We start from the raw sequence: 13,135 nt of genomic DNA, 5'->3' as shown, positions 1-13,135 counted from the left end.
AATCTTACTTACTAGACAAAGAAATATGGGACAGTTACTTTGTCGCCGTTCGGACTGGAATCTGTCAGTTTATGTTTAGATTGCGGTCGCTCGCTGGGCACTGATACAAACGCGACGGGAGTGATTAATAATGAAACAAAAAGAACGACGCCGACGATGTCTCGACACCTTGGAACGAGCTAGGTCATATTTGGTACATACAAGGAAGCCAATCATGAGTATTGTTGGAAGATTGCATGATGGGAATCATCAACTGTGCATTCTGTTTCCATCAGAAGAACACAGCCAAATGGATCATAGCTTCACCAGAAATGAAATCTTTCGTTCTTTTTCCCGTCGTCTCGCCCCGGCGTTCGAAGACTGGAGAGAAAAACTGGGGAAGAAGGTGCAAAGGTTCGATTGAGTGATGGTAAAGACTCGGAACTAAGAACCAAGGGTAAGCATTCAAAGAAGGAAATGTGCAGATTTCTAGCGATATGCCCAGTTGGGGCGTGTACGAACAACTATACGTAAACGTGCGTAAGGCTGGCTAGCTATAGCTAAGTTCGTAAAGATCTGGAGAAGATCGCCGGATGGTTCTGGCTGATCCTGTACAACGGATAACGGACATGACAGCTAGTATGTTTACCAAACCATTGACCGCATCATTGTGCAACTCTATGAGCTAAACCACTGAACAAAACATCGAGCTGTGTATCCAACATGCTAATAGACAACTATATGACTCGGGAGTATACTACATGAGGATGCATGTGCATGATTCCATGGAATTGCGCTAGTAATAATAAAGTGTATACAGTGGAATATTAATGAAAATATGTAAGAGCTCTATATATATGATGCATGAATAAAACGAGAGGAGACTAGTAGGCTGCGAGACATGACGATAGCGATAAAGCACAAGGGTATATTCTACATTAAGAAAAATGAAAGCACAGCAAAGAACATCTACCGATGCACCTGAGCCCGCTCAGCAGAATAGGTGTGCCAACTGTCCAGATCAGGTTCTGGTGCTGTTTGTGCGAATGGAGGGAGCGTGGTCTGGTAGTGACCAGAATGACCGTGGCCGTTATGTGTATGATGGTTCGACTGCTGCTGTTGCTGCTACACAGTAAAAATCACTGGTTAGTAAAGCTTCGGCGAAATACACGTGAGGTACATACACCAAAATTTTCATCCTCCACCTTCACTGACCCATAATGATTTGAATGGGAATAATTTGACAACGCGTGATGAGAGAGTGAACTTGGACGATGATTGAGGGGGGAATGAGACGACGGCTGCATTTGGGCCGGCTGCTGGTGGGGTGAAACAGAACAAAGCGTCACTAGGATCCCAAAAGCTCTCGAAAATTTTCCAAGGACATTACGTCACTAGGAAGAGGGAATAACACTCGCCGAAAATGGGGGACTTGAAGTAGAACTTGAGCCAGAGGGCGTGTTTGGCATTTGGAACGCCGGCCCATGTAGGCTGAACAGTGACGATGATGAATTTGTCACATGGTTCGAAGAATTGTGGTGAGAGGGAATGTTGTTATAGTGGTGCGACAAAGGTTGAGGGATGGTTAGTGGTGGCGGTCTAGAAAGGTTGTCGGTATGCTGATCAGGGCCCTAGGGCAAGCATGATGAGTAATCTAGGAATGTGAGGAATAAAAGGCGGTGAAAAAGAATGCGTGCCGGTGAACGCGTGTTGTTGTACGTGTAAGAACGACGAAAGAAACGAAAAGTACCATATAGAGGTCGTCAGTCATTTTGCGCTTTTTGAGCTCGCGATCACAACTGCGAGAGTCGTGGAACGCAGGTAGAGACGGCCGTCGATAGTCAGACGAGAGATGATGATTTCTGTGGTCGGGCTCGCCAAGCAAACGCCTGAGCTCGTCGTTCTCTTTCTGCAGTCTGACATTTTCTTGTTCGAGCTCGCGGATTTTTACGAGCGGTGGTGGTAGAGTGGCGACCTGGTCTGGTGTGAAGCCCAGGGCTGTCTGGAGCTTTGTGACGGTCTGCTCAAGCTGGAGTAGGTGTAAGCGGATAAACGCGGTGGGAGTCGCGACAAAGAGCTACCTGTTCGATGTAAGCCTTTCGCTTTGCGCGATGCCTAGCTTGGGCCTTTGCATTACGGCTGCGTTCTGGACGATCAGACTGTGACGGTAGAGATTCAGAGGTAGCGTGAGCCATTGAGGACATGTAACGTTATAACGTAACTGTGAGAGGGAAGGAGGTCGGGGTTTCGATAAAAAGGACTGGTTATTATAACTTGTCGAGTGACGCCCAGCGGACATGCACTATGCCTAATCGGACGTAGCCTCGGATTCCGGATTATTCGCTTTCTTCAGTCAGCCGACTTGTCTTCACCTCGACCCTGCACAAAATGCGCTGGAAATGCCCGCAAAAACTCTTCGGTCATCTCAAATCAAATCTCAATAAAAAATCTTCCCGAATCTCCCTTTAAATATACTTTCCACTTCCATCGAACTCTCTTTTTCGTCCCTTTTTATCCGCGCCCAATCTCTCCATTTCTGCCCGCCTCCGGCCTCTCTGGGCACCGTCGTCTCCCACGGCGGCTCCCCCGCGCAGACACGATCCCACTCGTTGTGGTGCGCCTTGAAACATATTTTCTCCTTTCACAGAGAAAGCTGTCGGCAAGCTGCGGCGGTTGCATCAACCGCAATGCCGCTGTACCTCACGGTTGGCTGGTTCGTTGATCCCCGATCACTACACCACAATAATAAAATAATTACTCCCGCGTCGTCCCAATTAGGCATCTTCTCATATTATTCAAACCCCTACCCCGCGACACTCCCCATTCTTTCGTTACCAGTATTTCGACACCCTTTGCTCCTGCACCGCCAGCATCGTCTGCAGCGAGCATCGCAGTGTGCTCAGCATGTAATAATCATGCTAGCGCTTCATATACGCACACTTGGGTGCAGACCACGCATTAACACGGCTAATTCCAATTCAATAGCCCACTGGCTTCGCAGAATCTGTCACCTGAACTAGTCGACCAAATTGTCCAGGTATTGTCAGCCTCCGCACTTCATGGACTGCGATCCCTTTCCTTCGGCCTAGCTCAGTCCCGTTCCTAATATCCTTCTTTTTGTCTTTTTAGGATTAAGCGCAATCTATCGGCCGCTCTACATATCGCAACCCCGTTAGCTGCTTCACTTTACGCATCAACAAGGATACCTATCCAAAGTGTATCCATCCCTATCATCTTAATACTCCTGTGCTTTGACGTCAAATACACACTTTGACATCGGCACTGGCTCACTCTTCCTTTATCGGTAGTAATCGGCTTCACGGCGGTTATATTTTGCGCCCTTTTTGGCTCAATTCGTCTCTCTTGCAACGTGCAGGCAGGGTTTCTTTCGGCTATTCTGCGACACTGAGTATTTTGTTATAACCATCCCGCAGCTTGGGAAAAAACCGTATCCTAGCCATTTATCTGTCGGTTTCCAAGTTGCATCGCGGACTTGGCGTGGCCTCGTTGGCGAGATCCTCAAGATAGTAGATAATGGTATCGCCTCTTCTCACTGCACTGTCCTTTCTTGTTGCTGAGCGCCATGAACACTCCGCGGCTTTCTGTTTGATTGTGCATCCCTTTCGATACTCGACACGATCTAACCAGTTTTGCAAGAAATGTCGCTTGATGAGTCTCCTGGCCCTGTATCTCTAAACACTGCCGACATCTTTTTTGTTCTTACTCCCCGTTATTGCCTGCACCCTCAAGTCCATCGCGCACGACGAACACGCACTTCGTTCTACGTTTCCCTCTAGCCCTTCGACCCACGACTTTCGAAGGTCCGTGCCTGGCGGACAACCCATCTACATCTACTCGTCGCTATTACGGTTATCATACTAACTCATAATGCTCAAATCATATCGCCGTCTGCAGGAGAAGTTATATAGGAACCCCATTGGTCCCTATTCATTCGGCAACGTCCGATCGAGACTGCACTCCCACGTAAGGGCTGTGCGACTTTGCTTGAAATTGACATGGTGAACATTTCTCACTGATAAACCGGTGGCGGGCTAACTCGTGTTTGATCTCGGACTTCCCTTTAGAAGGCACATGAAAAGCTCAGGATTCCTACCTGCTGTAGAGTATGTTTCTTCTCATACTTATCATCTATGATTTGCCGATGCGTATCGATAAAAATTATGTTTAGGGCGGTAGAGTGGGTCAAGCATGGGATCTCATGTAGCTGCTGTGCCACGTTCTTCATACCAACAAGATGATGAACATGATGAGCCCTGTGGACGACCAGAACGTACGGAGTAAGAACAAAGGCTGGGGGACCATTCAACGGAACAAGGAATGGAGTCATCAAAAAACCGACCGAAAATGCGTCCGACCACGGAAGTTCTGATGAGCATGTGGGGTCTTCTTTGATCTTCCCTTCTCCCAATCCACTCCCAAATTGAATATCACTCCAAAGTGGCAACCGCGCCCGTCAGCGCCAGTTCATTGACCAACCGCAGTAATTTGGCCGAATGTGAAGTTTTTCCTTGCCTTCGGACCAGAAAGCGCGTATTTTTGGGTGCGCTGAAGCCTGTCACCAGCGACGTGCTCCGTCGATTTGATCTTGCTTGGGGGAGATTGGTAGGATATGGATGATGGAGTACCCAAATCAAATTGACATGGCCAGTATGCACATGTTGTTCCCAAGCTGGCCACACCACCTGTCCTATGTCCAAGGAATTCTGGCCTTCCGTGTTCTGATATTTAACCTGATAAAGCAGTGATATCTAGCCGAATACACGGTGGAGTGTTTATAGTCAGGCCTACATACATCATTAATGCGTAATAGAGTACCGTGTGAGATTTACAGTGCTCTCGAGTGGTGTAAAGACAGGGCAGCTGAGGAGGACTGTCCTTCAGGCCTCAGCGCTCATCCCTCGCGAGAAAGAGCATGATCGAGAACAACAGTGAACGGCCATCAGATCGGCGACAGTAGTAGGTAACTATCTAAGAATCATATCCCGTTCAAGCACGGAATTCAAGTATTGGTCCAATCAATAACGTACTCCAGCATCTAAATGACTCTGGAATAATGTCACCATTATGTACAAAAATAGGTGTGCAATTGCCGCTTACAAAAAGCTTTGGAGGTGGCCATAGGATGTATAATTTCAGAACAGTGCCGCTATCCTTGTTTTGCGCTGTCAAGAAAATCGGATGCCCGGATGGAAGAAGAATAGAAGCCTCCAATGTCGCCCGAAGAGCGACTTTCCCAGACACAGCTCGACAATGAGTCTAGCAAGATCCTTGAGTGAATGATGGAGAATGATCATTCGAGTTGTAGTCTCGGGCGCAGTATTGGCCACTGCGACTAAGTCATGGTTGGAAGGTGGATGCACTTACGATTATGACACGATGAAGATGGCATGACGATAACCCACCAGTCCAAGCCTTGATTCCTGGTCCAGAATCACTGTGCGCCGCGCCATCAGACCGCCGCATCAGATATCCAGTCGCATTCACATCATATGCCTGCCCTGGAAGATAAAAGACCAATGAAGTGAAGCTCAGGCCCGAGGCTATACCTAACTAGTCAAAGACTTTGCTCACTTTGGATCGCTAAATTGGAGCCCGAAGTGCTCAAAGAGTTGCCCGCCGATCAGCTAGCTACCTATCATCTTTGCTAAGCGGAGATCAGAAATTAGAGGCCTGAAGTTGGCGGGAAAAACAAAAGTTGTCATTGCAGGGTACGCCGTCCCTGACCTGCGAAAACGTCAAAAGTGCTTGTACGCTGGGACCCTAGTAGCGTGGTTGTGGAAGGAACTCCAAGTGGATTTGAGGTCGCGTGTTCCGTGCTTATCAGATTAACCCCGCCTTCCCAATTTTTTTCTCCCCAACTTTACAGGTGTCGAAATATTTTGGAACTCGAAATAACGCCGCCGGCAACAACATTCTATCAGAAACAATGATTTTTCCAGAGGATGCGGTGACAAGAGGCTCGTGTTTTGGTTGCGCTCCCCGAACTCGTGTATGGATGGAATGTCATTGGCTGCAGACATGCGGTATGAGCTGCGTGGGATTGTGACCCGACAGCATCGGTATACTAGCGCCCGCCTCGAACTCTGGCTCCTCTTTGACCCTCCAATAGCGGAAGACGGCTACAGCATGTGCTTGGGATCATAAGTGTCACGTCAAATGCCATTCGTCCAACACAAAAATTCTCAAACCTGTAACTCCCATGATCTCCACAGAGTTTGATCCGAAAATACTCACTGCGTCACTTTGAAGTTTGAGCGTTTTACAGGTATTAATAGGGATGAATGAGCAGCCTCCACATGGCCGTATCATTCCCAGAGTACCAGCGTCTCAAAGTGCCAGCGTCAGTGTTATGTTTTTTCCTAGCTCGAAGAAGTAAACATTGGATCAACCCACACAAGCGGTAGAGCACTCACCCTGACAAGGCGAGATAGCAAGGACGACAGACAGAACTAACTTGACTGGGTTGTCGCCTTCGCCCTGACCCATTCAAGAACTGAATCTACTAGGCGAGAACACGGCGCGAGAGCGCCACCATCATGATGATTGTCGGAGACTGGCCTTAGTGCCGATACTTTATCTTGGTGTGAAAGACTGGCAATAAATGGACATACGTGCACGATCAGGTGTTGATTCCATGTGTCTATCGATACAGAAAACATAAGTTTACGAGGAGTTGTCTAGTAGAACGCCAAAAACTAAAATACATGGATTCATACTTAGATCATGAACCTTCGTCATCGTCTGAAATAACGATGCGGCCTTTTCTTCGCGTTTCCCGTACAGCGGTAGCAGTCATGAGGTCGTCGCTTTCAGCGGTATCAGGTGAGTGGCTACGATGCTTTGACAGGTCAATTGTTTCTGAATGATCGATAAGATTACTGTGATCTGATTGATCTGGTTGCCCTTCCGGAAGGGGCTTGAGGGAGCGTCTCGTTGGCCGGGGTTTAGGTCGTGGTTTCGGAATGAGCTCCTGTACGGTATCAGGAGCCGCGACGCTTTGAAGGTGGGGTGATGCTAATATATCATCGTTTTCAGAGCTAGGATCGCTATCAGCACCCTCGACATCTGAATTCAAAACCTCCTCGTCTCCCCTCCACTTCTTCTTCCCTCCACCAATGTCTTTCCCGTTTCTTCTGCGCTTCTTGGTGCCCGTCGCTTTCATAGTTGCAATTTTACCAGTTTCAGCTGCAGTTTTGGCGGCTTTTTCCCTCAGTACCTTCTCTTTTTCAAGGAAAGTATCCATGTCTCCGTACTCCTCGTCACTGTCTTCAATGAACTGAGCAGACTTGTATTGCTCCTTTTCTTTTTTCTGCCTTTCCTTTTTTCTTCGCTTAGGTTCATCATCCAGGAACTCCACGTCCGTGTCAGGAGATAGGGAACGTTGTCGTCTTCGCCGACGACGTTTACTGCTGAGCATTTGCGAAGCATTCTTGCCATTGAGGTCAATAGGGTCTTTTAGGTATTGTTCTATCACGTTGAAACTGCGCTGCAGGTCGGATGGTAAGAGGGCAGCAGGCACGAACCACTCGAGCTCGTCAGCATCTATTGCATAACTTCATTCAATATCAACATCTGAAGAAGTCTACATGAACAATTACCTTCACTTAGAATGGAAAAGTTCAAGAGGCGGAACACGAGCTTTATCCGCGAGTTTTTAGTGGCGGCATTAGCGTGCTCGTCATTGATGTAAGGTATTACTGGGAGCAGGTCATTCACTCATATCGTCAAATTTCGATCAGCCACTTACCATAGTCTGTAAATTTCGAGATTGCCTCATCTGAGGGACCTATAAGCTTTGTTGTTTCTTCAAAATCATCGAGATCTTGTCCATCAGCGGCACCTTCCTTATCGTCTGTCTCTTCAACAACTCTTTCGCGCTGGCGAACGACCAGTGTAAGTATCTGGCATCGTTTTAGTTCTAGTTCACTATTTGATTCCAGAAATTAACCTACATCTTTTACCCACTCCACAAGTTCTATCTTTCCTTCTTCGACGAGTGAGGCAACGGCAATACCAATCTGCTCGCTCCAGGAGTAACCTTTCTTCACCTGTACCTCTGGAGGGAAAGCGGTGTCCTCGATCGTTTCTCGGCCTTTTTTGCTCTTCTGATCGGGTTCCCAGCTCGAATATTGTTTCCAATGACCGCGGTTTTTTGGGAAAAACGCCTGATCGTACGATTTCAATATAAAGAAGTCCCGATAAGTCAAGGAGAGATATATACCTCAACAGCCAAAAACGGTTGTTCGGCCATTGCCTTAAAGAATTGGCGCAGGATGAAATTGATAAGATTAACAAGGTCCTTGTACGCTTGCTCTCTCGGAAGCGATCTCTGTTCATCTAGAATGGATTTGAAGAGTATGAACGTCGAGGCCTGCGAAAATGGTTAAATTGGTTTTTTAAACTCAAAGAAATTCGGACGCACGTTGAAAAAAAGGCCCTCCGCTTTCGCTTTGACTGCTTGTCGATGTATCAAACTGACGACCCGTTTCATTTGTTCAGACGATTCGTACTCCTTGTAACGTGCGAGATATGTCAACAGAGTATGTGTGATTTCGGCGTTGGCGAATTTCTGTTTTTGAGTTCAGTTAGCAAAACACCGCACCACGTCGGGTCTATGACTAACCATTTCGAAAGCTTCAAAGGTAAACATTGTCTCGTGAATAACGTTTTCCGCATCTTCAGCGTCTTCTAGGTCTTCTACATCAGGAATGCCATCTTCTTCCGTGAGACCCTTGCCTACCACATCAGTCTCGCATCAGCACTGTAGAGGTTCCGACGTGTGCGGCGTCAACAGGGGTTAGACGTAATAAGGACATACCCTTAGCCCTTGTATTCCTACTTGCTTTCTTTTTCCTCACATACATTTCACCTCGTTGCTTTCCCCAGCACTCGAGCATCCTTATCAAAGCGTGAGAGAGATGTATACTTGAATCCAAGTAGGTGAGTGTTTGTGTGCCTTCTTTGTATGATCGCAGGCTTTCGAGTGCAACGTCCAGGACCTCGCCATTATAAATTAGTTGCTGCTGCAGGATGTCAGCTGCGTCATCCAATTCAGTATCTGAATTCGTTGAAGCGGTCATATTGTCAATGAGAAGTAGGAGTTGCGTTAGACATTCGATTCCGGCTTGAAGCTCTGTCCACATCTTGGGCTATGGAAGATAGTTCTGTTAGCAATGTCATAATATAGTTAGTGAGAACAGCGAACCTTTTCATCCATCGCCTCACGCATGCGTTTCAAGACCCACGTTATCCATCCTCCGTCAGTCACCTCTGCTATCAGGCCTAAGCCCCATTTCCGAGAGTCGTCGCTCGTGGTGTGTTGATTGGTGCGGGTTACCAGGAAAAATTCCAAGAACCACTTCGTGACGTAGAGCAGGCGAAGGTTGTCTTTCTCAGTGATCTTCGGTCGCTCTGACTTTATGTCTTTCAACAACGAAGACAAAAATGCTAAAAATTGTGTGAACACTTGATCGTATAAAAACACATCAGGAATGCAGACTGACGATTGAAGCACGATTCGATAAATTCCCTAGCTAAATTCCGCAGAGTCGCCTTGGCTTCCATAGATAGATTGTCTTCCCTGGTGAGCTCATCGACTTTGTTTACATTTCTAGCTTTTTGCCGTTTGGTCATGTCCATAATGCTGCCTGCTTCCCGACTGATTGCCTGTTGTCGATGAAGCACGAAAGATTGCGAGGAGCCATTGGAAGCTGGAGCCTCTGAGTCGGCCTCATTCCCGTCGTTGGTGTTCTCCTTCCGTTTTCCCTGTTTATTTGGATTTAATCGTACTGCAATGGTGGTACCGAAGCGAGAATGTCTAGAAGATGAGTTACGAGCATGGTCCCGCTTGATTCGACCCTCGGCAGCAAGTAGACGGTGTAGGTTCTGAGCTGGTTGCTATAAAACAAGTGAATCAGAAAGAAAAATGGTCCACATCGGATGTTCAAGGAACCTTTGCTTGATCAATGGCCAAAAGAGAGGGCTTAACACCTCGGAACAAGAGATAGAATATTTCCAGTACTAAAGTGTTGGCGCCATTGAATAATAGATCATTGGAGGCATCCGACGCGACAGTCAAAAGCAGATCCAAAATATGGGACTCTGAGAAGGACTTGATAAGTTTTGTCTGTAAGGAAGAAAATTCTGCCTGGTCTACGCTGAGATGCATATTCGGTGGTGGGTCTTTTATGAAGGCAAGGTTGCGAAACAGATGCAAGATGACGTTGACGATTTGTCCGTCGCGCTCCTTCCGTTCTCGGGGCGGCTTTGAGAGTGGAGGTAGTAAGATGCCAAACAAAGCGGCCATAACGCCTGGCTTGAGCAAAGCAGCTTTGTAGGTCAAGTGACTGAATAATAGTTGCGTATAGTCTGTGCCCTTGTCCAGATTCTCGTCGAGTTCCTTGAGCTCTTCTGCCATGTCAATTGGCCAGATCATGGCTGTCATGAGGTCCGCACAAGCTATCGCTCCTTTATCTTCAACTAGGCCTTGTCCCGCTGTTGCGAGGAGAATAGGTACAAGGTCGTTCGGTAGGACACGCGTTTCCCAGAAAATACGTGCAACGGTACGTTCATCATCTGTATCGTCCTTTCTCCAGAGCTTTTTGAGATCTCTCAGACATCCACCGAGTTCATCACCGAGCCTGTACACGCCGCCTTCGTATCCACCGAGAGCATCAACTACGCGCCTAATGACAGGCTCTAGGATAGCGCGTCTGTCTACGTCGCCTTCCTTATCCGAGTCTTCGGAATGTAAAGAAATCACCTCAGTATCCATGATGGAAGTGAGAGAAGCTGTAACTGGATGGTAAGTAAGGAACGTCGTGGCATTTGCAAGTAGCACTCAGATGACGCGAATGATCACATTCACGTTTACCCGTCACTGTCACATGCTCTTAGACTAGTAATTTTAGCGGTGCTGCCTGAGATGCAAAGTCGTTACAGTGAATTCAAAGCTTTCCTTAGTAAAATCACTCTGTTCCATACAATTACTAATAAGTTTGTGATGTCCCTTCATAAACACAGAATGGAAAATACACAAATGCTGCATCCTAATCACTCAATGTCCCGACCTGTGCAGAGAAGCTCAAACGTTCAGTTTTTGATCTCTAAGGAAAATATGATACAACTCACAAAAACGGACCCCTAGTTAATCAGCCATATGCTATGACTTACCGTTCTTCTTCGCACCTTTGCTTTTTTCCTTTTCTTTCTTCAGTCTCTCCTTCTCTACATCTGCTTTGGCGACCTCGTGTGCACCATCATTGAGACCCATTTTGTTCCTTGCGATCTATACGGAAGGAGCGAGTGTTATGCGGGGTTTAGATGTTAAAAACTACTCACCTCAATCGCAAGGAACTGTATCCGCGTCACTAAATCACCAAGGGTCAGGATTGATATATGCGCATACAACGAAGTGAACGATACCAAAGATGGTATTGGTCTCGCCATACTCTAGCCGCGCATCCGTGCGAATAAGTGATCCAAAGTTGTAGTCCTTCACCTTATTTTCATAGCTATGTTGTCATGTACATGCCGCCTTGTCAATTACTGCTTATTTTTTGGGAAAAGCAAAGTTCCTGACTCACGCCTGGATGAAGTCTCTCCATTTCTTCTTCCCATCGTCACTCTTCAGCCAATCCTCGTCCAACCTGACGAGTTTGTCATGAGGAGGATCTGCAAACTCGGGGAATGTCTTCATCAAGTGGTCATAGATCTCGTCATCAAGTCTAATCGCAAACACGTATATATACGGTCAGTTCCAAAAGACGCAGTGACAGAAAGATACGAGATAAGAAACACACTTGGTTAACTTCATGTCTGCTGGAGGTATCTTCTCGAGAAGATTCCAATACGTCTGATGGGGAGCGTATAAGTTCAACTGCTATGACACAACGACTAGCACCTGCAGACCTGAGCATGTTCCACGGCTTTCACAGCAAACCTATAACGCCGATTGTTACTCAGATATACCTGGCGTATCGAAATGGCACGCACTGTTTCTCGATCTGTTTCACACCAGCTTAATGAACATTTCGGCATGGATCCCACATTACTACCAACTCACCTCTATCAAGTTTTGGGCATTGTTTGGATCGAAGTTTGTGGCCATTATATCGCTTCTGCGGGTTTAAGAGACTTGGGAAGGGAGTGTGCTGGCAAGAACGCGTCGGTGGTTATTTCCAAGTTGCACTACATGGCTTCGGAGTGAGATCACATGGTGCATTGTCACGCTCTGGGGTTAGGGTTCATTGTTGTATGAATTTGGGATCATAACCAGGAAACTACGATCTCATCATTACTATCACTCGTGATATCTAACCAGAGGTCGTTATATTTTAATTGCATGCATTTCATGCAAAACAAAAAAAAAATCAGTAATGATTAGACGAAAGCAAGAAAGCAAGGGTATAATAAATGGTGTACGGAGCATGTTTTCTGTCATTAGTTCGTGAAAAGGCAAAAGAAAAAAAAGGAGATATTGATTCATATTGGTTTTGCTTCACTTCTTTCATATGCGTACAATTGTTCAAGTTCTCTCGGAATCAAAGAATGCAACCAGCTTTCCAACCGGTACTTTCTTTCCTGGACCGACAAGTGCTTTAATCTCCTTCTCCTTGCCCCTCCCTCGTTCTGATTTTTCTTGGCGGCGTAAAACAAGAGGATCAACAAATTTAGCCGTCGAAGGCGTTGATGGTGTTCCGTCCAGGGTATTCGAGCTTAAACCGGGGCCATATCGGAAATCTGTGGACTGGGACCGCAAACGGTGTCTAGAAGATGTCTCGTTAGAGTTCAAGTTCTGGTTGCTCTGGAACATATTTGAGTAACCCTGGGGTGCTCCATACGACGATTGCGCGCGGACGCGTGCGTTAGGACTCAAGCTCGTAATTGACGGCACCGAAGCAGAATCATCAGTACCAGTGGTAGATTCGAATCCTCTAGTCAACCTGGCGGAAGCTGCGGCGACATGAGATGCTCTGCTAGCTCCATCATCATCTTCCCCAGAGCGTTCATACATGGTATACTCATCGTCATCGCTTTCGGCACCAGAGGGCGAAGAAGAAAAGAATGCCATGCCCAAGGCGGCCCTTTCGCGCTCGCGCTCGTACTCTGCTTCTACTTCAGGTGGTGCAACAAT

At 46.9% G+C, this 13,135-nt stretch overlaps 3 protein-coding genes across 3 annotated transcripts; all 3 read right to left on the bottom strand.

Moving 5' to 3' along the window:
• Nucleotides 1-948: 948 nt before the first annotated feature.
• Nucleotides 949-2,868, bottom strand: SERLADRAFT_368415 (uncharacterized protein; the record flags this gene model as incomplete). Its single annotated transcript, XM_007317013.1, has 6 exons — nucleotides 949-1,095; nucleotides 1,164-1,295; nucleotides 1,392-1,598; nucleotides 1,730-2,008; nucleotides 2,061-2,138; nucleotides 2,815-2,868. 6 exons carry the CDS (start codon nucleotides 2,866-2,868, stop codon nucleotides 949-951), a joined length of 897 nt encoding a protein of 298 aa, XP_007317075.1.
• A 1,585-nt stretch (nucleotides 2,869-4,453) lies between these two features.
• Nucleotides 4,454-4,767, bottom strand: SERLADRAFT_386201 (uncharacterized protein; the record flags this gene model as incomplete). Its single annotated transcript, XM_007317012.1, has 2 exons — nucleotides 4,454-4,631; nucleotides 4,658-4,767. A coding segment is annotated over one exon (178 nt), but the record flags the coding sequence as incomplete, so codon positions are not given.
• Nucleotides 4,768-6,721: 1,954 nt separating this feature from the next.
• On the bottom strand, nucleotides 6,722-12,109 carry SERLADRAFT_436724 (uncharacterized protein; the record flags this gene model as incomplete). The annotated part of the gene is made up of 19 exons (XM_007317011.1): nucleotides 6,722-7,542; nucleotides 7,599-7,697; nucleotides 7,748-7,901; nucleotides 7,953-8,165; nucleotides 8,222-8,371; nucleotides 8,423-8,569; nucleotides 8,624-8,736; nucleotides 8,819-9,149; nucleotides 9,206-9,447; nucleotides 9,504-9,897; nucleotides 9,953-10,791; nucleotides 11,173-11,287; nucleotides 11,341-11,369; nucleotides 11,425-11,513; nucleotides 11,586-11,726; nucleotides 11,802-11,854; nucleotides 11,911-11,941; nucleotides 11,995-12,005; nucleotides 12,065-12,109. The coding sequence occupies 19 exons, from the start codon at nucleotides 12,107-12,109 to the stop codon at nucleotides 6,722-6,724; spliced, it is 4,017 nt and encodes a 1,338-aa protein (XP_007317073.1).
• Nucleotides 12,110-13,135: the final 1,026 nt, after the last annotated feature.

This window comes from Serpula lacrymans, assembly GCF_000218685.1.
Source record: "Serpula lacrymans var. lacrymans S7.9 unplaced genomic scaffold SERLAscaffold_5, whole genome shotgun sequence".
Lineage (NCBI taxonomy): Eukaryota > Fungi > Basidiomycota > Agaricomycetes > Boletales > Serpulaceae > Serpula > Serpula lacrymans.
This window is presented reverse-complemented; position numbering and strand designations above follow the sequence as displayed.